At 39.7% G+C, this 21,381-nt stretch overlaps 2 protein-coding genes across 2 annotated transcripts; both read right to left on the bottom strand.

The window, feature by feature from the left end:
* Positions 1-1,262: 1,262 nt before the first annotated feature.
* Positions 1,263-6,094, bottom strand: LOC127354643 (histone PARylation factor 1). Its single transcript, XM_051384684.1, has 8 exons — positions 6,002-6,094; positions 4,227-4,410; positions 3,568-3,754; positions 3,266-3,364; positions 2,767-2,920; positions 2,279-2,366; positions 1,850-2,022; positions 1,263-1,606 (listed from the first exon to the last, which is right to left on the bottom strand). Exons 1-8 carry the CDS (start codon positions 6,038-6,040, stop codon positions 1,472-1,474), a joined length of 1,059 nt encoding a protein of 352 aa, XP_051240644.1. The 5' UTR covers positions 6,041-6,094; the 3' UTR covers positions 1,263-1,471.
* A 1,445-nt stretch (positions 6,095-7,539) lies between these two features.
* Positions 7,540-20,763, bottom strand: LOC127354632 (cGMP-specific 3',5'-cyclic phosphodiesterase-like). The gene is made up of 20 exons (XM_051384651.1): positions 20,331-20,763; positions 19,425-20,106; positions 16,624-16,707; positions 16,362-16,442; positions 16,067-16,156; positions 15,793-15,942; positions 15,619-15,686; positions 15,313-15,461; positions 14,887-15,062; positions 14,729-14,779; positions 14,223-14,369; positions 13,822-13,950; positions 11,183-11,277; positions 10,998-11,085; positions 10,335-10,435; positions 10,167-10,244; positions 10,001-10,064; positions 9,824-9,898; positions 9,153-9,236; positions 7,540-8,965 (listed from the first exon to the last, which is right to left on the bottom strand). The coding sequence occupies exons 1-20, from the start codon at positions 20,606-20,608 to the stop codon at positions 8,792-8,794; spliced, it is 2,844 nt and encodes a 947-aa protein (XP_051240611.1). The 5' UTR covers positions 20,609-20,763; the 3' UTR covers positions 7,540-8,791.
* Positions 20,764-21,381: the final 618 nt, after the last annotated feature.

Here is a 21,381-nt window from a genome sequence, read left to right as displayed (position 1 = left end):
AGAATATTATGGTCAATGGTGTCAAATGCAGCACTAAGATCTAATAATACAAGTACAGAGACAAGTCCATTGTCAGAAGCAATCAGAAGGTCATTATTAACTTTAACCAGAGCTGTCTCTGTGCTGTGATGAACTGTAATTCCTGACTGAAAATCCTCAAATAAACTATTGTTATGTAGAAAGTCACACAATTGCCCAATCTTTATCGGTAAGCGTCTGAAACCCAAAAAAGTAGAGCCACGTTGTTTTCCGTAGTTTAATTCCTCTTGTATTGTTCTATTTTTATTGTTGTTTTATATACTTATATAATATTTTATCTTTATTTATATGTACTAATTTCTGTCAATGTGCTGCTGCAGCACCTGCATTTTCAACTCTGGGAACCAGTAAAGGCTTATTTTATCTTATATTTTAATATATGACTTAATGAACAATTAGCAGGCCACCTGCCCTAGATGATCCCTGAGTTCTGGGTGGTTCATAGTTTATCATCATATCTGAGATGGAATTAGCCCCAAATCATTGAGTCATTTTTGAATGCCTAGTAGTATTTTAAATTAATACATCAACACCAAGGACCACAATACAGATCTCTGAGAACCAGATTATTTGTTGTTGTTCAAATGGGGCTATGCTACTTCTAAATTTGGGAGGAAATGAAATGGAAGTATTGGATTTAAATGTTGGTTTCAGCCCAGGCAAACATTATATCACTGTCTGGGTAGAAAGCAGATATCTGCAAGATCCAGACTCAATCCACTGCTACATACCGATAATATGTATGCTGTAACTCACTGCTTATTCTGTTATTGCAATTTATTAATTTTTTTTATACAGCATGAGCATATTTAAGTCCCATATCAATAGTAACCAGTTCAGACAGACTGAATACAGGACATCTGTAGAACCTATAGCCACAAGCTGAATGTTGTTCCTTGTAAAGCTCTTACCCATCTGTGTGAATAATTGCTAACTGCTGAATTGATCTTAATGGGACATGATGACTCAGGGATACATCTTTCACTAAAATGTGTGAGGATGCTCATTTTTGTATATGCAACACTGCCCTCTGCTTCTACTGCATGGTAATGCACTCAAAACCCAACCCTATCCATGCCTTGTAAGATTACTTATTATGGCATTGGTCCACTTATTGTAAAATATATCCTGCCTTGATGATCTAAACGTACAAGGTTATGTATAAACAATGGCAATATACTCATGACTTTAATGATTCATTGAGATCACCTTGGATACAAAAATTGGATGGGTAAATATATAAAAATACTTTATTAGACATCTACCTTTTACAAACAAGATATCATTGAACTGGTTCCATCAATGATAGCAGCACCAAAACCACCAAGAAATATTAACAATGGACAAACAACAGGAGACAAGGACAAATGGTGGAGAAAAGCTTATAAGAGCTAGAACTTAAGTGTACTTCTGAGTCTTTTTTTTTTTTTTTTTATTGTGCAGAGAATTGGTCCAGGTCGTCATGGCTGCGGCTGGAGAGGTGGGCCTCAAGAATTTCCCCAAACAAATTCCTTTTCAGCAAGCTGTAGGCCATGGGCAGAAGTTGCTTGATAACCTTGTGGAAATACTGGGAAGAGAGAGGAAGCCAAAGATTAATAATACATTCCTTTCAGTGGTTCCAAAAACATTTGGGCTTGTAAATCCCAAACATGAATACAAAATTGTAGCCATTCAATTCATTCACCAAAACATGTATTTGCTTTATTACAGTATAGAAAATGGCCAGGATTAAGAAAAACAGTGGGTGTAATAAAGTCAAATCTGAGTGTGAGTGTTGAAGGGCTTTTATGCACCACTTTATGACACTCACATGGGATCCATAAGAGAAGAGGTCTATTCCTAGCTCGTAACCCATGCCGTAATCACACTCATCGTTGGCAAACTGAACAAACGTGATCATCTCCTGAAGAGGTCCAAAGGCTTTGACGCGCTCTTCATCATTCCGGGCTTCAGCGATTGCCTTGCAAATCTTTTTGAGACCAGCTGGATAAAGAGGAAAAATAAATATCAAAGCCATCACTCCTAGTTTATACACAACTGGAATTTAATACATTTATAATACAACAGGCTCATTGTAATTCAATGTTTTTTCCGTAATGAGAAAATACATTAGAGCCTACAGAAACAAATGAGCTCATATCAAAAATTTGTTTCAATCTGGGGGAAGGAAGCAGATGAGAAAAGTGGCAAAGCCATGAACATCAAGGGATTACGATAAATACACAGTATATAAGCTCACCATCTGTTTCTGGTAGTTCTCGGTATCCTACATCATTCTTGTCTACAGGTACAACGATGCCGGCACCGTGGAACGTCTTGGTGACCACCTATAATGTAACAAGAGGTTTCTCATTACCTACTAGTGTCAACTTGGAGCACAATTTGGTACACATTTTTTGTTTTGTAATATATAACCACAACTACTTTTAACCAAATTATTTACCAACATTTTGTCAAATGATACTTTTGTTTGATGTGGTGGGGTTGGCAATGTGTCCAATACAGCAAGTTTATATTGTACCATGGAGGTTCCTTAAAACCAATATAGACTCTATTCCACATGTTTCCTTGTAGATGTTAAATCTGTACATAGTACTGAATTGATACGTTGTAGTGGTTTGAATTTGCAACCCTAGGGACAAAGCAACACATGAGGTAGAAATTAGGAGAGTTATGAACAAATAGACTTTAGATAAGAACCACTGTTTGCTCCATTGTGTAAGTTACCTTCTTGTCCCTCTGCTTCATGCCTTTGGTCTTCTGCTCTAGAGACAAGCCCAGCATCTCTGCCCTGTCTCTCAGCTGCGTCTCCAAGCTTTCCAAAGCTTCTCCCCCTGCTTTCTTACTGCCCCTCTCTTTCCTCCTCTTCAACAGATAAAGCCTGATGGAGGGGAGCAACAGTAGGTGATGTGACATGCAGGGAAGGAGAAAGAAGTAATGTTCAGTTATGTGAAGACACACAATAAGGCAGATTATCATAATAATAGGGAGGAACTTTTTTTGGTCACTGATCTAAGCAAGCATTAAATGCAGTATCCCTGTACTCAATTTGTTGTAGTTTGATCATATACTACAAAATTTAAACACAACAACCAATACCAGATGGATTGCCTCTACAAGTCATATTTTATGATAATTATTCAACATGTTTTCTTTCTTTCCTAAACAGACAGCTGAAAGTAATCACAAGTATATGTTTGGTGACTATGTGGTCTTAAGTACTCACAGGACAGCAGCAAACACGTTGTCTCCCATCTGTGTGATAGCGTAGCCTTTCTTGGCTTCATTTTCTGCGACAAACGAAGGAAGGGAGTCTGGAGTATCTCTGGCGGATTTTTGGAAATAATAAAATTAGAAATCAGAACTCCATATCGTCAACCCCTCACTAGCTAAGTTGTCTCGCACTGTAGCTGGTACAGTAACAGTTAGTAGGCTAAATCAAAGGGTCACTAGGGGACGTTACAGCATTGTAATTAAAGCAATTACACTGGCTCAGCATCTTTAACAACTGCAGACAGCAATAAGTACCTGTAGTACCCGATGTGATGCTGACTGTCCTCACTCCCCAGGAGGATGGTCTGAAACTCTGGTGGGTCATAAAAATACCTCCAGTGAAGGTAGAAGTTGGGTTCGGGATTCTTGGAGGTTTTGTGAGCGCCTGCCAGAATTTCAAAAGGGCCGACCAGCTGCAAACCCAGTGCGTCTTTCAGAGCACCTATATGGAGATTAAAATGTCACTTTGAATGTCACTTTGGAACTTGTAAACTTAAAGTATTGATACATTTCTTTGACTGTTAATAGACCAAATGATTGTTGATGCTTATATGGTACATTAAACAGCGGTGCTGTTTAGACTGACATTAACTGGCAGTACTTACACTGAAAAGCACAACTCCAGACCATGAAAGTGCTTCTCAAAGCAAAACTGACAAATAATAAAAGGAAAATCTAACAAAGACACTTGAGTAAAGTCTGGTCAGCAGGTTTCCTTAAATGTTGGGCTGCTAATGTGTATTTTTACCAGTGGTCTCTTAGAGCATTTGCGCATCTAACCCAACCCCCCAGACTTTCCTTTGGGTCCATCCTGTGTTCTCTCTGTCTACAGACAGAAACATTGATTAAATGTCAGACACGCCTTCTGTCCTATCAGTATTGTACAAGATACACTGTTAGTGTAAGCAGCATACCACAGGGGTTGTCAGGACAAAGCTCCTTGCAGAAGTCCCAGAAGTGGTACAGATCCTCTGGCATTTGAAGCTTGTATAGTTGCATGATCTCCTCACGCTTAACTGAATCCACCTCTGACAGTGGTGCAGCTTTAGATTCATCAGTACGGGCTTTCTTCACCTCCCCATTGCCTGTACCCGATTCCTAAAGAAATGTATTGTAGAAGAAACAAATACGTTATAATATATATATATATTGTTGTTATTTTGATATACTAACTACAACTTATGTATAACAGGCCTACAATAAATTAAACTGTACTGGCGTTTCACAATATTATCAATCACCCAATTTATATCAATGATTATATATCAGCTATCCGCCACCTTGCCCTCTAAATATCGGTATTAGCCATTAAAAAAACCTATATTGGTCGACCACTACTTGGTGTAGGAATTGGTAAGGGATTGGCTTGATTTCTATGTCAAGAGTTAATAACAAATTATCTGTCTGTGTGGAATAATGGTTTTAAATGATAGACAGATGCAATGCTGGTCACTATTGATCAATTAAGGGAGGGACCTCTGGAGCAGTTTGATATACGAGGTATATATATGAGGGATTTATACATATTTTCAAATTCTGCATTATGTGATGAGACACGGGGAATGGAAGAAAATAAAAAGACTTCCAGGTATTTCATTAACATTACAAATAATATAAAGACAAATAAAGACTAAAAAACAAACATCCCAAAATTTCCCAAATCTACAAAACTAAAACTTGATTTACTGGAAGTTTCTATATATTACAATATACAATATAATAACTGCAGACAAAGAGGAAATGTGTCTGAATAGTCAAATGTGGAAAGAATTTGACTGGAAGACAAAAAGAAGATATTTCAGATGCCCACAAGTGACACCTACATTCACCAGAGGTGTAGGTCACCATCCCCCACTTCCTCACAGTGAGTCTGGTTGTAAAGGAAGGTTAATGTTGATGATTGTGTTTTTTAAATCTGTGTTAAAGGAGAAATACACACAAATACCCAACAGCATCCCCAACCACAGCCTCCATCAAGTTGAATCGACACAATTCTTAAACAGTGTAAACAAAGCCCGAATATAACCCACATCAATAGGATTTATTACAAGGTTGTTGTGTTGGTTTAAATACACTGACAACTGCATTGCATTAAGATCATATTAGGCCTCATACATATAAGCTGTGTTCAGTGCTTTGTATTTTGTACCGGGGGCAGAGGGATGTAAAGGAGACTCCTTAGGATAACCTCTAACACATATATAGTTATATATCAAAATATGTATTAACAACTGTATGCAACCTTTGCTAACTAATATTAGCCTTATGTGGCACTGATTTATTGCCTTTGTGAGATCAAACCACGAATCAAATAAAGACACAGACCGGTTCTTCAGACTAGCCTACCTAGCTCAAAAATACTGATATAACGTTAGTCCACGACTCAACGTGACTAACGTGTAGCTACATTACAAACAACATCGAAACATTATGGTGAGATACAGTCAATGGTGTGTAGACAGTTGTGAACATCAATGAAGGAGCAGCGTTGCGGTGCTGCTGCCATGTTGTCGTCTGACCACTGCTGCTCAGACAGCGTGCCAAACACTTCTGCCCATAGGGTTTAACACTGGTTGCCTTTGTCGCCATTGTAACCACGGGCAGCACAACTCCTTGTCCGGTAAAACCGCGCTTTGAATGGACATTTGTGCAGCTCAACAGAGGCGGTACAAAAACGGTGTAATATTACCTTGCTGGATTTGGGTTTTCTTTTTGCGCGCCCTGTCATTTTCTTCCTCTTGTCTCTCCTTCGGCGTCTTCTTCTGCGGGTCTATTCGGCGGCACCTGCGCCTCGTTAAACCGCATCACTGCCCCTCAGAGGCCGAGGTTGTTAACTGCACCAACATCAAACCCCCCCCCACTGTAACAAACATGTCACTGAGCTTATATAGTAGGCATATATTAAAGCTCATTTGTACAGCATGTTTTTGAATAATTGTCATATAATACTAATCAATCCATGCATATACATTTAAAAATATAAACATGTTAAAATATTTTATAAACTTTACAGTCAGGTTAGCTGTCAGTCTGTAGCATTTTCTTTTTTTACATAATAAAAAAAAGGTATTTGAGACTGAAATAAAGTATATCACAGATGAAGGAAATAGCCATGGTGATGAAAATGTGTTAAAAAAAGGAGTAAATGTCATATAATGGTCTAGGTTGTACTGACGACCTCATCATTATAATTAAACAATGGAGTAGTTTGTTAAATAAGTAAATAACAGGACAAACATGAAATGACTAACAGTAGAGAACTAATTTAATTAGCACAGTGTTAAAATTCTCCACACAGCTCAGCGCTGGCCTGTGACCACACTTGATAGTTGTTTGGTCTCTGACTGCTGATTGCCTGGTCTTTATACAGAAGATGCCAATAAGAATTATTATTTTTAAAAACACACATAGTATGCAGTATAAATCTTACCTCTGACTACATCAAAGGATGGACAACAACAATTCACAAAAAGTTGCTTGCTGGTTTGATAGTATGTAGAAACATGGATAGTCAGTAACATGAAACTTAAGTTGTCTTTTTTGTGCAATATTCTCCAATCCAGATATGGGTTCAAAAATATTTACATTTTCAAACCATCATATACTCAGTACACACTTGAACATCTTGATATGTGTCAAACACAGAAGTACAGAAAAAAATGCAGATATAGTATGGAAATGACTATTTTCTCAACTTGTGCAGCTTCAGTCCTTTAAGGCTCGACACTGCATCAGGTATCACATCAGATTTGCTACAAGATCAGGGACGGCTGGTATATATGGGCTAACAGGGCTAAGCCCCCCCTATCTTTTACAGTAAAGATGAAAAACTATTATTAAAAACCTTAGAACATATTGTTTTGAATTTTGGTAGAACCTAGAGCAGCAACAGCACCGAAAAGTGACAGAAAAACCCAGGATATATGATATATCTCGGGCTAAATGTATTCAGTCCAAGCACAGTAGCATAAGCTTCCATTGACTTTTGATTGACAGGTATCCTGACACGCCCCCTTCATATGCTGCCCATTTGGGCTAAATTCATTCAGCCCAAAGGCTGACCTTCGACCAATCACAGCGCAGTAGCTACAGTACAGTGACCTTCGACCAATCACAGCGCAGTAGCTACAGTACAGTGACCTTCGACCAATCACAGCGCAGTAGCTACAGTACAGTGACCTTCGACCAATCACAGCGCAGTAGCTACAGTACAGTGAGGCTAGTTGGTAGTATGGCGGGCGTTAGCATGAACATGAACGAGGTGGATTATTTACTTTCTAATCAATTTTCTTTAAAGTATTTGGAGGAAAAATTGGAAACACAGAGATTGGGGACATATCATCCAAATGATGTTCAAATAACACAAAAGGACAAACGACAAAATCGTTATTTTGTGTTACGTGGTTTCAGCTAACGGACTGGCTAACAGGTTTGGATCCAACAAGGAATTGTGGATTTAAAATATTTATCCGACTAAATTAGGAAACATGAATGTAGCACGAGCCACATTGGAAATAGCAAAGTTGTCATTGCTGGGTAAAGTGAGCCTGTCAGCTTAATGAGGGTCACCGCATCCTGTACAGAGACACAACGAGCTGGTAAAAAACAACAGGCATTCACTATCACGGATTGTGGACTGTATTACATTTTGTGGGGACACAAGCTCGCCCTGCGGGGGTCCGATTAATCTCCCACTTCACTCCAGCGGCGACCAGTTCTCTTTTTAGACAGTCAATTAGCCAATCACCTGTCAGATATACAGGTTGCAAAGTACACATCTAAGACCACAGATTCTCTCTAAACGAGACAGGACCTGGAGAATGTTTCGTGCTCCATATCTGAACTGCTGACCACAGATGACCATCAGCCACATCCAGATGTGGACACAGCTGCAGCCGCTGCGTTTTAAATAAGGTATGCCCAAGCTCTGAAACAACTCTCTCTTCTACAAATAATTAGTTTTGCTTTGGTTTTATAGATTTATTTCTGGTACATGGTGTTGCAAATTGTTGCTGATACTTTTCTATAAAGTAGTTGTAGCACAATTGGCATGTGCTGATGTGTACAGAAGAGAGAGAGAGAGAGAGACAGAGATTTTTTTTTGGCATCAGGTCATTCTTTTGGGTTTGTCTCCCCAGTGTTGCCGTAGAGCACTTGCTATAACAAAGTATACAATGTTGTTGCTGTAACTTGATGTGATGCTGCTGTTGCTGCTGTGTGACGTATTCATGAGTGTAATGCATTTGTTAGCCCACCCACCCAAAATCTCCACCAGCCGTCACTGTACAGGATATTCTCCAGTTGTTTGGGACAAAACTGCACCATAGCTGATATTAGTCAGGATTATTATACATCCCATTTACACATTTTGTAGACAGAGTAAACCAATATTTAGTCAAGATCTGTCCAAGAGCGAATGGAGAACAACAGACACCCTTTTGCTTCCAAAGCTATGTGTCTTCATCTTCCGTCCAGTCCTCTATTCTTCTCTCTGTTCCTCTTCCTCGTTGTTTTTATATGTTTCCAGGGTTACACTGCTGCTTTTTCCCCCGTGTCCTTCCTTTCCTTCTGCAGCAAGATGCAGCCAGTTTTCTCTGTTCTTCTTACAACCATTCATCAGTGGGGAGCAGGTGTCAAACAGTCTTGACACAGCCTGAGAGAGACAGACACGATGATTGGAGTGATGCAGAAGTGCATCAAGAGGTGCAAATTAGAGCAGAGGATAAGAGAACAGGACAACAATGGGTACAATATTGTGGTTTTCTTTGCCTTACAAACATGTACACACGTGTGTGGATCATATCATCCACACACATTCAACGCCTGCAGAAATAACACACCTTGTAGAGTGGATAGCAGATATCATCAATGTATTCAACTTGCATGCATGGCAGTCGGGTGCTGTTTTCTCTGTTCATTATGTCCTGGTGAGAAGAGAGTGTAAACTGTTAGAATATGACTATTTAGGAGGTCAGATCGATTGTAGTTGATCTAGTCAAACAGTATTATTTTTTGGTTCTCAAAGTGCTGCCAGAGAAGCATTAACAGCCCTTTGTGCAGTTTGTATAAAGACCCTGTGGGATGAAACACTGCATGAAAAAACACCCATGATGCCACCGTGACTAAAGCAGACATTCCCCTTGGAAGGCAAACAAATCAATGTGTTTGAATAGTAAAAAGATAACTGTGTGCTTTTCCTAATTCCTTCTCTACTGTTATTAAGGTTTGTGATGCTATTTCGAGCAAAGAACAAGAAAAATGAATCCGAGGAGGATTAAAACATTCCTGAAGGACTTAACATGAAAAAAAAGCTGCATCAGGGAGGTAAAGTCACCCTCTCAGGATGAACGTGATTCTTACTTTTCCATACAGAAGAGTGTAAATATATATATATATATGAGATAAATAACATGATTAGCAGCCTCCCCATCTAATCAAACTAGCCAGTCAACAATTTTTTGAGAACCCTTGGTACACTATAAAATGTCAAAATCGTGCTATCAGGACTTACAATGGGTTTGATTTTGAACTCTTCTCTCTCTTTGTCCCCTTGTGCAAAGAACTCCATGGCAACCAGGTTGGCAATCTGTTTTGGAGGAGGAGTGAGGTTACGGTTGGGATGAACTCAAAATGACTCAAAGTGATTAAGTGTGACGTGTTCAGATGAAAACCATTTTGTGAGACCTACCCTTTTTTGTTCGGGCCAAGGCTTTGTGATAGCAGAGAGGTCACTAGCTGTCATCAACATCGACCTTCGGGGCGAACACATGTCTTCAATGAACAGCCTTGTGCCCCATTCTAATCATAAATATCATTATCTTATGTCCCTGATTTTAATGTATTTTGATTCTCACCTCAGTAAATCTCTTTTTTTCTCACTCTTCCAGTTCACTCTGCTTTTCTTAGAGAGAGAAAAGAACTCTTTTCTTCTCCTACAAAGACGAGCACAAAGAACAAGGGTACAACAAGGCATACTCAATGCTTGACCTACAGCTACTTTGACATTTTACATCTTGACATACTCCATGTAGACGGTCAGGTCAGTGGCGAGGATTGCCCTTTTGATCATATGCAGTACCGCTCTGTGGTCTTCTGAAGAGAGACCACTGAGAATCTGACTCCCCTGGGAGAGGAAGAGAGAGACAGCAACTGAGTAAGAGAGTGAAGTAAAGGGAAGACTCTCAGTGACCACTAGATACATGCCGTCAGAAAACAATTTCCACACTTTGTCTCAGATAAAATAGAATAATCACCCCTTTCGTGGAGACTAGGCAACATTTCTCTTGTAGAGTATCTGGTGACATTTCAGCTTTTGCATAGTATGCCATTTTTGAAGAAACATAAGAATCCCATTTTTATAAGTATTATAATTCTAAAATAATGACTTAATATCCATAACATAGATAAACAAATATATCAATATCATGTTTTTGCTATGACACTATGTGTGCATGTGTGTCATGCAAAGTGTAAAATAAAATGAATTAAGTGAAAGAGACAGACACTGAAACAGATACATGTCCATCTAAGTGTGATGATTGAAGAAAAACACATTATGGTTTGTGGTTGTATTAGATGAAACATGTATCAGGGACAGCACGTGGACACACCGATGATTGTGTGGATTGATGGTTGAGAAAGAGATGGGTCCAAATTAATGGAAAAATGAGTGGGTGAGGTCTTACAGTGTTGTTTAGGATGAAGAGGCACAGGTTGTAGTGGTGATTTTCTAGAGAAGAATGTCCATACAGTTGAGCTAAAGGCTGTTGACTCCTGAGAGAGGAGGATAAATGATTATTTATAAATTAATTACTGAATATAATAAAGCAGTAACTGACAATTGATTGTATAATCAGTAATACGTACTTACCTTTCTATGTAAGAGTTACTGACTCCTCTGTGATCAAGATCATGATTCAGAGTGGCTATCATCAATGCTAATATCTCCAGACGGGAAAATATTGTCTGAAATACAAACAGAAAGAGATGGACAAAGAGAGAGAGAGAGAGAGAGAGAGAGAGAGAGAGAGAGAGAGAGAGAGAAATAGAAATAGAAATAGACATAAGTAGTGTTTTACATTTTGCAGTTTTCACATTTAAATCAATCAGTCAAGGGAACAAGGCACATTTTCACTCAACTGTTCTTTTGTGTAACCTTAAGGCTCTTGAATGCAGGACCAAAAAAAATACAGAGATTCTGTACTAGTTAAGTTACGTAAAGCATATTTATATTGCACCTTCTAAGAATGAACATGAAAAAGTATCCCACAAAATTAGCCAATAAAAAAAAAAGTTTACACTTGTTTTGGCATTGAAAACAGAACCACAACACCCAAACTTGTTAAAATATAATTGGGTTGTAATTTCAAGTTTGTGATAAAAATGTCTTATGTAAGTTGGCATGGATGCTGATGTGTTAATAATGGTCCATGTCCTAATCAAAAGTTACACCAAATATCTTAGACCATGTTGATAAAGGACATAACTCAACAATAAATGCTGATGTATGGTTGAAATGAAATATACGATCCTAAAGACCATTAAAAGGTATTAAAGCGTGAAAGTAAAAATTAATGCTGATTTAATAAAATGTTTTAAAAGCTTTGTTCTGCAGGACAAAGCCATATCAGATCTGACTGATTGACCCAAAGAATTGACCCAAACATCTAGCCAAACCAATGACTACTGTGGCATTAATACAATTTGCATGAAAACCTATAAATCAAAGAAATGACAGAAACACCAAAGTGTTATTGTCATCGAGAGAGAGAGCGAGAGAGAGAAAGTGAGTGAGTGAGTGTGAGAGAGAGAGAGAGAGAGAGAGAGAGAGAGAGAGAGAGAGAGAGAGAGAGAGAGAGAGAGAGAGAGAGAGAGAGAGAGTGAGTGAGAGAGAGAGAGAGAGAAAGACAGCAAAGGTCACTTTGATTTAGTCCAGTCCGTGATCTCCATGGAAAGAAGTTAAGAGGGTTTTGGGGAGGTCTAAAGTGAATCCTCTTTCAAATAATTAAGAGTGCTCTGTACCGGAGAAACCATGCAGTCCTTGAATGACTTTAAACAAGCTGAACTTAAAACTGATGAAACTCAGTATACATTTATCAGCATAATGCAACCGTCAAGACAAGACAATTCCACATAGTTGACAGTGAACAAAATGATGATGAAAAAATATGATTTCCTAGGCACATGTCACATTTTCCTGACTGTATATAATGAGACAAATGAACAATTTGATACAGGTCACTGGTCAGTCAGCACTACATTTGCGCAGTGTCCACTATAGGACTGCTCTGCTATAACCATGATGAAGACCTATTTCAGAGCAGTCCTTTTGACATGATTGTAGACTAAACACAGGTGTTACAGATGTTACTAATTAAGGTTTGATTCCATTCAGGTCAAAGATGGTGCTGCTATTACATATTGGCTCACTGGAAATGCTCTGCTACACTCTGCTAGTATCATTGATAACACCTGTGTTTACCGTATCATTTCATGTCAAAATGACCGCTGTTGTCTTGGCAGGGTAGGCTTGTCAAACCACAAATAAGCTCTCCGTGTCTGTGTTGTTTTATATGGAAAATAAAAAGGTGGTTAGTCTCATGCTCACTTCGCTGAAGCTGTCTGATGTATCACTTAACCCACTCTATTTCTGGTCATCTTAGAACAATCAGGAATCATGAATATCATTTTGGAACAAAAAGTCAGCACTCCAAGGTAAAGAATCGTAATGCTGCCATGCCAGAAAAATAAAAACTGATGATTGATTATTGTTAGAATAACATTGCTATAACGTTAAAACTTTTCTTGTTATAACAATATACCATTTATATTGTTATAACGGGAAACGTGATAACATATATCACATTCACATTCAAAACACTTATCACATTATGACAATATATATTATCACTTTATAACTTAAAACGTATTGTTTTATAGCAATTATGTTATGTAATGTTTCAGGTTAAAACAAGACAACTAGCATGTTGTTATAATATAAAATAATAATATCTCATGATACTAATCCGTTTTCCTTTTTCTGGCATGGCAGCAATACATTGCTGTACAAAGGTTTGGGATGCAAAATATTTCCATGAGACATTCTGAAACATGCTAGTTTGGCACACTCAAAAAACTTACATTATCTTTGCATATTTGAGTTTTGGTAGTAAATGGTCCTGTACTTGTATAGCGCCTTTCTAGTCTTCCGACCACTCAAAGCGCTTTTACACTACGTGCCACATTCACCCTTTCACACACATTCACTCAGTGATGGCAAAGTCCATTGAACAGAAACTAACATTCATACACACTCACACCGATGCATGGCATCGGGAGCAATTTGGGGTTCAGTATCTTGCTCAAGGATACTTCGACATGTGGCACCAGGAGCCGGGGATTGAACCCACAACCTTCCGATTAAGGAACGACCCACTCTGCCTCTGAGCCACAGCCACCTCCAGTGACATCTAATGTACATGTACATGAGCAAAAAACAAATGCACTGACCTGGAATTGGTCTGTGGCCATTAGCATAGCAAACATGCTCTGAGCAGTGCTCAGTGCATGGTTCCAGTTGTGATAAGGCACGCTGTTCCTGTAACCACGTCTGACGGTTAGGACCCACTGACAGAGATTCTGAAGGAAAAAGACATGTACAAGAGGTGGTCAAATCTGAAGAAAGATCAAAGATGGATTGATATCAGTAACACTCTTGGAGGTAAACTACATCTCATCATATGTCACATGCAATAACTCTAAATATTAACAACTAGAATCTCCTAAAAATTTTGATAAAAACTATTTTTTTTTTTCATTTTCATATAGGCTCATTTGGCAATCTCAGTGTGTAGATATATGAAGAGCAATATAAAGTTTCCATGAAGCGTAATTATTAACAGGTCAGTTACCTTATAATCAATGTTAAAATCCTGCACCAAATTGAGGTCCAGGAACATACGAATGGTGGCCTGAGTGGTCAGGTCTTCTGGCAGACCAAAATCAGAGAAATGGAAGTCTAGAATAAACAGTGATTCGGCAGAAGGAATAGTGGCCTCCTGAAAACAAAAAACAAAATGAAACACACACTTACAGGCACAGAACATTCATCCACCCACAAACATAACTGAAAACATGTGATTTCTTTTTCTACCTCTTGCCCACACGGCATACTGTACTGTTTAAGGTTGGAGAGGACGTTGATAGCAGCTAATCAAGAGCTTTAAAATGTTAAAGCCAGTTAATCTGACCTGCAGAAAAATAAACTAAGCACTAAATCCAGGACAACACATGGGGTGATAATACAACAGGGAGAGAAAACATCTTATTAAAGATCACTTATTATTTACATGTCTGATATTACACAGTGTGCCAGGAGCTGAAGGCTAGACTGGACTGCAAGAAAGTTAAGAATCACCTGCAATGCTTGGATTTCCTGCTCTGCTGCGGTGATGTGGTAGGCAAGAACCTGTGAGAAGAAGAGTGAACACACCAACCAGTGACACTTGAAGTTGCAAAAACAGGTTCGCTTGGCTCTAGGCTTAAGATGTGAGTGGATTTTATAAGGTTACCCACCTCCTGTGTGACCTCTATACTGGCCCTCCGCTCCTCAGTGATCTGCACAGCCTGGGCATACTGCAGTGCCAGGCCGCAGTACACAGCCAGGTCCTCTAGTAGGCGCTCATCATATCTGTTAAAGGCTTCCACCTCATCTGAGTCCCTGCTTCTTTTGTTCATCAGCTGGCACACCGCTATTTTTGACAATAAAGAAATGGAAACTGTATCTGTATGTATTTTCTGTCTTTCCAGCACATGATCTAGTAGATTTTAATTAAACCCTTAAGTAATAGTCTTAATCACACTGCCAAACAGCAAACAGCTGACTTCCTTTTCCAGGTAGTCAACACTTGTATGTTTAGTGTGCCAAGCATGGATGACTGTAGAGTGAAACCTATAGAGATTAGTACTCAGAGTGATGAATAATTGCCAGAAGAGACTTACCAATAACATCTTCAGACCTCTCATTTCTCACAGGGCAGCAGATCAGACTCCTCATCGGTTCCCCAGAACTCTCCGACATATTTAGGGTTTCCATAGCAAGCAGAGTTCGAAGAGCATACGACGGGTCTAGATCACTGATGTCACGCTCTCTGAAAAATTGTATGGAACCGTTTACACTATGTTAGGAAAACACAATTTCGGTTTATGTATACGAGCAAGACTTTGAATGTGTTTTAGTTTTATGAGCAAAAAACACAATAATAATAATTTTTTGTCTTTATCAATAAAGCAAGTTGCAGGCACAACCTTCTGTAGATCTGGCAGGTTGATCCGAGCTCCTCACACTCCAGGTGGATCACTCTGGAGAATGAAACCTGAAACCACCACAGTAACAGAAAACACTGTACATTAGGAAAAATACAATTTGATTTTGCATTTTCAAAACAACAACAAAAAAAAGGATCAAACATGATAATGCACCTCGTCTTCCACAACTGTTTGCTCGCCAGGGATGAAGATGGTGTAGTACTGAGCGTGTGTGAATGGCATGATGGTGGCAGCCATCTTACTCAGCAGAACTTCAAAGGACCGGTGCTCTTTTGACAATACCTGTGCCATCTCTATCAAGGCCTGACACACACACACACACACACACACACACACACACACACACACACACAGACAGACAGATAGATTACCTAGACATACATACATAGAAATAGACTGATTTCATATTGTTTGCTGGTGTTTTTACCTGGCTGCGTTTGGCCTCCTGTCTTGAGCTCTCATACAGCTGGACATTGTCCAGGACCATCCCCAACACATCCATATGATTGGACAGCACCTGACCAATAAAAGTCAACTCAAACTTAACTAATCGAAGTTTAGTTAAAATAATTAATTAATTAATTAATTAAGAACAGTCACTTCTTGACAGTCTTTTTGTACATTTATATGCATTCAAATGACAGACAGTATCATATACCAGTAAACAAGGGCTCTAACATTTGCTGCCCTGTAGTAACGGGTCCAAACTTCCCATCCCTCACCTTTTCATCCATGTTGGTAAAAGCAGAAGCTGATCCATCGCATTCATTTCTCTTATTGATCATTAACACTACACCGATCATCTGTCCACAAAAAAAAGACATGTTTTATTGTAACTGTGTTATAACCTCTGCTGCAATATATTAACATTAATCCCACTGAAAGCTCCACAGGATTGTGTTTATATATATTCACCCTGATTAAGCAAGAGACATATGCAAAAAATAATCTTTAAATAAATGTGAACACAGTTCTGAATGTTACCTCTCCCCTGTGGTTCTTGATGGGAATGCTCAAAACACCCCTGATCTTTGATAAGTGCTTGTCATCTAAATTAAATCTGGGGTCCTGAGGAGGTAAACAAAGAACACGTAAGTACATAACACTGCAGACAAGCACATCCCTTATCCCATTAAGACCGGAGGTAACATTTGTGTGTATATTTAACTTGATACATGTGTTTGTTAATCGTATACTGTGCTATTGTGTGTATCAAGATCATAATGTAATTTGGCAGCAACAGACTTAAACACCTACCCAAAATTAACTCTAATCATACCCCTGTGTCCTTCAACTTCCTAACCAGTAACTGAGGGGTATTGCACAAAAGTAGAATAAAGAAATCCAGGATAATTGAGCAAGCGCGGCTTGACCTAGCCTGCTCGGCGCACCCTGGCTTAATTGGTTGCACGTCTGCCGAGCCAGGATGAAAAGGTGCGGCTATGTTAAGCCAGGTGTGGATGGTCAGGATAAGTGCGTGTTCACGGCATACTGAACTAGACCTCGCGATCGCTCACAGAATCACCGATGAGAACATGGATAAGAGTCGCGCTTCATATTTCACGCCCGCTGAACAACAGCTCCTGATGGAGTTCTATGAAGAGGTGGAAAATATAAGAAAAAAAGGCAATACCAATGCCATAATTAAAGAAAGAGAGAAAGCCTGTCAGACAATAGCAGACCGGCTTAATGCTTAAGTAGTCCAAAACTGTACAATGAATAAACAGTGCTCCACTGGAACTGTCATCATTAGGCTACAATTAAAGGACTAAAGGAGTTACTTTAAGTCCACTAATCAACTGTTGTACACTTTGCTTTAAATGTGGCAAGTACAGGTGCATGTTACTCAGGAAATGTAGAGTATGATTAAGTGCAAACAATTATCCACAATGTGTGTCATTTAATCTATTTTTATCTATTTTATCTTTCTATCCTTCATAAAGAACAAACTTGTCTGGCCATAAAAGGACCTGGCAGCAAGTTAAAATTAAATACAAGAACATTTTGCCGGCTGGAAATTGACTATAAAGTAGATAACAGTGAACAAATGAGGTGAATAGATTAGGTGTCTGCTGACTTGTTGAATGTCTGTATTATTGTAGCAGTTAAAAAAAAAGCCCATAGAACTGGCACAGGGGGCGGCCCACCAAGCCAGGATACGTGCGGCAAATGGTTCCTTTATTGAGGTTCTGAATATTATGGTGAATATTATATATATATATATATATATATATATATATATATAATGGCATGCCGTTTAGGAAATGAACCTTGAATATATGGAATGAGTCTTTGAATATATGGAATGAAGCTTGGATATACTGATAAAAATGTGAGAATACTGAATGAAATTCAAAACCTAGTTGTATCCTTTTCATCAAAGTGATAGCCTTCTGAATTAGCTGGTTTTACAAAATGGCATCAGTTGAAATATTACAAAAGTTTCTTGAACTGGAAAACTTTTTTGCTTTTTCTGTCAGGATTTTGCCTGAGGCCTGTTGTAGTCGGCCTGCCACGATTAAAAAGGGAGTGAACTTCTTCGTCAGGAGAACGGTATTGGGCACGGGTACTATCGGGAGGATTTTGGCCCGTACAAGCACTTGCCAATGAGTTAATAATGTCCTCATTGCTCAGTATTGCTGCCACATGGTTCCTGACTGACTCATTCTCACTTCTACAAGATGGCAGCAGTGCCTTGATGACCAGTCAAGTTTCATTCCATATATTCAAAGATTAATTTCCTAAACGGTATGCCATAATATATGTACTATATTGCCCTTGTCACAGTTTTCATTGAAAACACCTTTGCAACTGTGTTTTGTGTTTTGTAATCTCAATTACTGCAATAAAACACATATTTATGCAATTTGACAAGCTGTCTTCATTAGCATAGCAATATAACACTTGGCCTGAGTAATAATACTACCACTTGAATCAATATAAAAAGACTGTTGCAATTACAAACAGCCAACAGATTTAAATGAAATGAGAAATGACTATATATGTAATATTTTAATGCAGGATAATTAAAATGATGCAACATACTTAGAAAGACCATGGACACGCTGTAAAACACATTAAGTCCTCACAGGATTGACGGTGGAAATACAGGTGAATCCCTAGGATTAATCTTAGCCTGGCTGTTAGCCTGGTCTGGAGCAGGCTAGCTGCAGAGAATAAATCACCATAGTAACTTGGCCGGGAAAAGTTGGACCTGCTTTCATGCAACCGACTTGAGGCTAAATTCAGCCAGGATAACCAACATATCCCGGCTTAATCCCTTATCTTGGTTTTGTGCAATACCCCTCTGGCCAGGTTACTAGGAACTACCCAAACACACCCATGCTCACTGGGATTACCCGGTGCGCAGCTCTGCCAGGCGTAATCACATTGGTGTTGAGGACATGGAAGGGTGGTTTGGGCACATACCTATTACAATAAGCCCTTAAGTGAGCTGTAGAGCGTAGAATAGGACATCAACGTCTCAATAACCAAAGGTTAATCAGAGCAAGAAGAAGCCACTGAAAGGATTAGAAGCACGTGCGTCATCTGGGATTCCCTTACACACTCCCACACTCCACAAAATAGCCATCATCATCATCATCTAAACACAGACTGTCAGGAAATGAGCGACTCATTTAACGTACAGTCCTCATTCTGCGTTAAAAGTATTTGGGCCCTAAAACAAACTAACAACTTTGTGTAGAAACTGTAGTCTGTTGTGTGTAAAGCAGTGCTTATTACAAAATGCAGAGTCATGACTACAACTAATGCGTCAGCTGTACCTCTGAAACATCTCTCAGATTCATTGGTGACCTTGTAGCCAGTACACAACCCATAATACCCTTCACCAACTCCAGGTGTGCATGGCTGCAGACGTCGTCTTCGCTCGAGCACCCCAATGCAGTCAGGGCAATCACCTCCTCCAAGATGTTCCTGCCACTGCTCTCTTTCTTTACCAGAGAGAGGGAGCTGCCCTCAGCTGCCAGCAGCTCCCCGGCATGCAGGACGGCCCCCTGGCAGAGCTCTGCTACAGAGCCCATCCAGCTGAGGCCTCCTCTCATGAGCTCCATCATCCATGGGCAGCACTCACCATAGCCGCAGGCTGCAGCCTTTGCAGCAGACGGTCGCAGGGGCAGAGGAGAGTGGGGTAAGTCGGGGGAGCAAGGGCAAACAGGAGAAAGTGGATGGAAGGGAGAAAAAGAGAAGCGTGAAGAGCGGGGAGAGCAAGGGGACTGACAGCACAATATATCTGGACTGCATCCAGAACACTCCATCCACTCAGGGGCGCTGAGATTGCAATTGAGGGGTTTGAGCCTGTCCATGGGGGATGAAATGTTCAAGTGTGAGCCGGTCACTGGCGAGGAAGCTCTGTGATGATGATGAGCCTTCATGAGCAGGTCAGAGTGCTCAGAGCTGCTCCTCTTAGGCAGCAGTGGAGAGGTCTCTGCCTGTGGACCACTGACCCTGGAGTCACAAACAAGACACATAACACAACAAACTGGGAACACACAAATCAGAACACGAACAATATATTGTAGAAAAGACACTGGAAACGACACTGCCTTATTGCAATCACATTTAAAAAATGTTTTTAAAGCGAGATGTTCTTGGATTACAGTCATTGACATCAATATACAGTAAATCATTCAGTCAGTCCGTAATTTAGGTTTATAATTTAAATATCTTACGCGGAGGCTCTGCGTAAAAAGTACGCCCTCGTAAAGTCGGAGTGGTCATCCAGCCATGCCTCCACATGATCGCTTTTCATGCCCTCTCCAAACCTCTTGCTCTGCTTCTTGGAGGCGCGGGGGCTCCACAGCGGGGAGAAGAACCAGCCCATGCCCTTTACCATCGGCGGGGCAGACGGTATTTCACTGCGGAAGGACTCCTCTGTCCCAGCGGCGGAGGCGGAGGGAGATGCGCCGGGAGTCGCGCTGCTAAACTCCATGGAGACCAGGCAGGGCATCCCCTCGCTCAAATAAAGCGAGAAAAGATCGACTAAACTCAGTTTGAGTTTGTCTGAGTTATCTACGAGAGAGTTAACACCTGCTGCGTGGAGGTAGTGAGGCAGACTAATGTGAGGTGCCAGAGAGGAGGAGAGCGATGACTGTAGAGTCAGTGGAAACCATTGCGTCAAGGTAATCCCCTGACCTTTATTTAGCTGGTCTGGCGCCACAGGTTTATTCATTAAAGGGATCCGATTTAAACTGCATTACAGAATAAATGGATTGGGTCCAAACTCTGGTGCGTTGCTCCATCATGAAATGACTGCTGATTCCCTGTCATAGTTTGTATTAGGCTACCCGAGGAAAGCTCTAGTTTCCTCAGTTACTGCCTGTCTTTTGTGGTAATACACAAAACCCCTTATCACTCACATACTGAGAATGATCTGCACAAAGAATATTTTAGCCTCTCTGGATCAGTTCAGGATGTTAATGAGTGTCTTAAAAAAAGACACAGTAAGCATTTTTAAGTAAATACTGGTGGGTAGCATTATAGCTTTGCTTTAATTAGACAATGTAATGTGTAATGAATATAGTAATCTATAACAGCCATAATGTATCTTAAAATAAACTTAAAACGTTCCTTAGGTTTTATACAGTTTTTATTGGAGTGCACCAAAACATGCAGACATTTATGGTTAAAACATGTCCAGTATTGTGATAATAAAAAAGAAAACATGTTAGTGTGAGTACTATAGATGGTATACTACCATTTATAATAGAGTATACTACATGC

This window comes from Dicentrarchus labrax, unplaced genomic scaffold, assembly GCF_905237075.1.
Source record: "Dicentrarchus labrax unplaced genomic scaffold, dlabrax2021, whole genome shotgun sequence".
NCBI lineage: Eukaryota > Metazoa > Chordata > Actinopteri > Moronidae > Dicentrarchus > Dicentrarchus labrax.
This window is presented reverse-complemented; position numbering and strand designations above follow the sequence as displayed.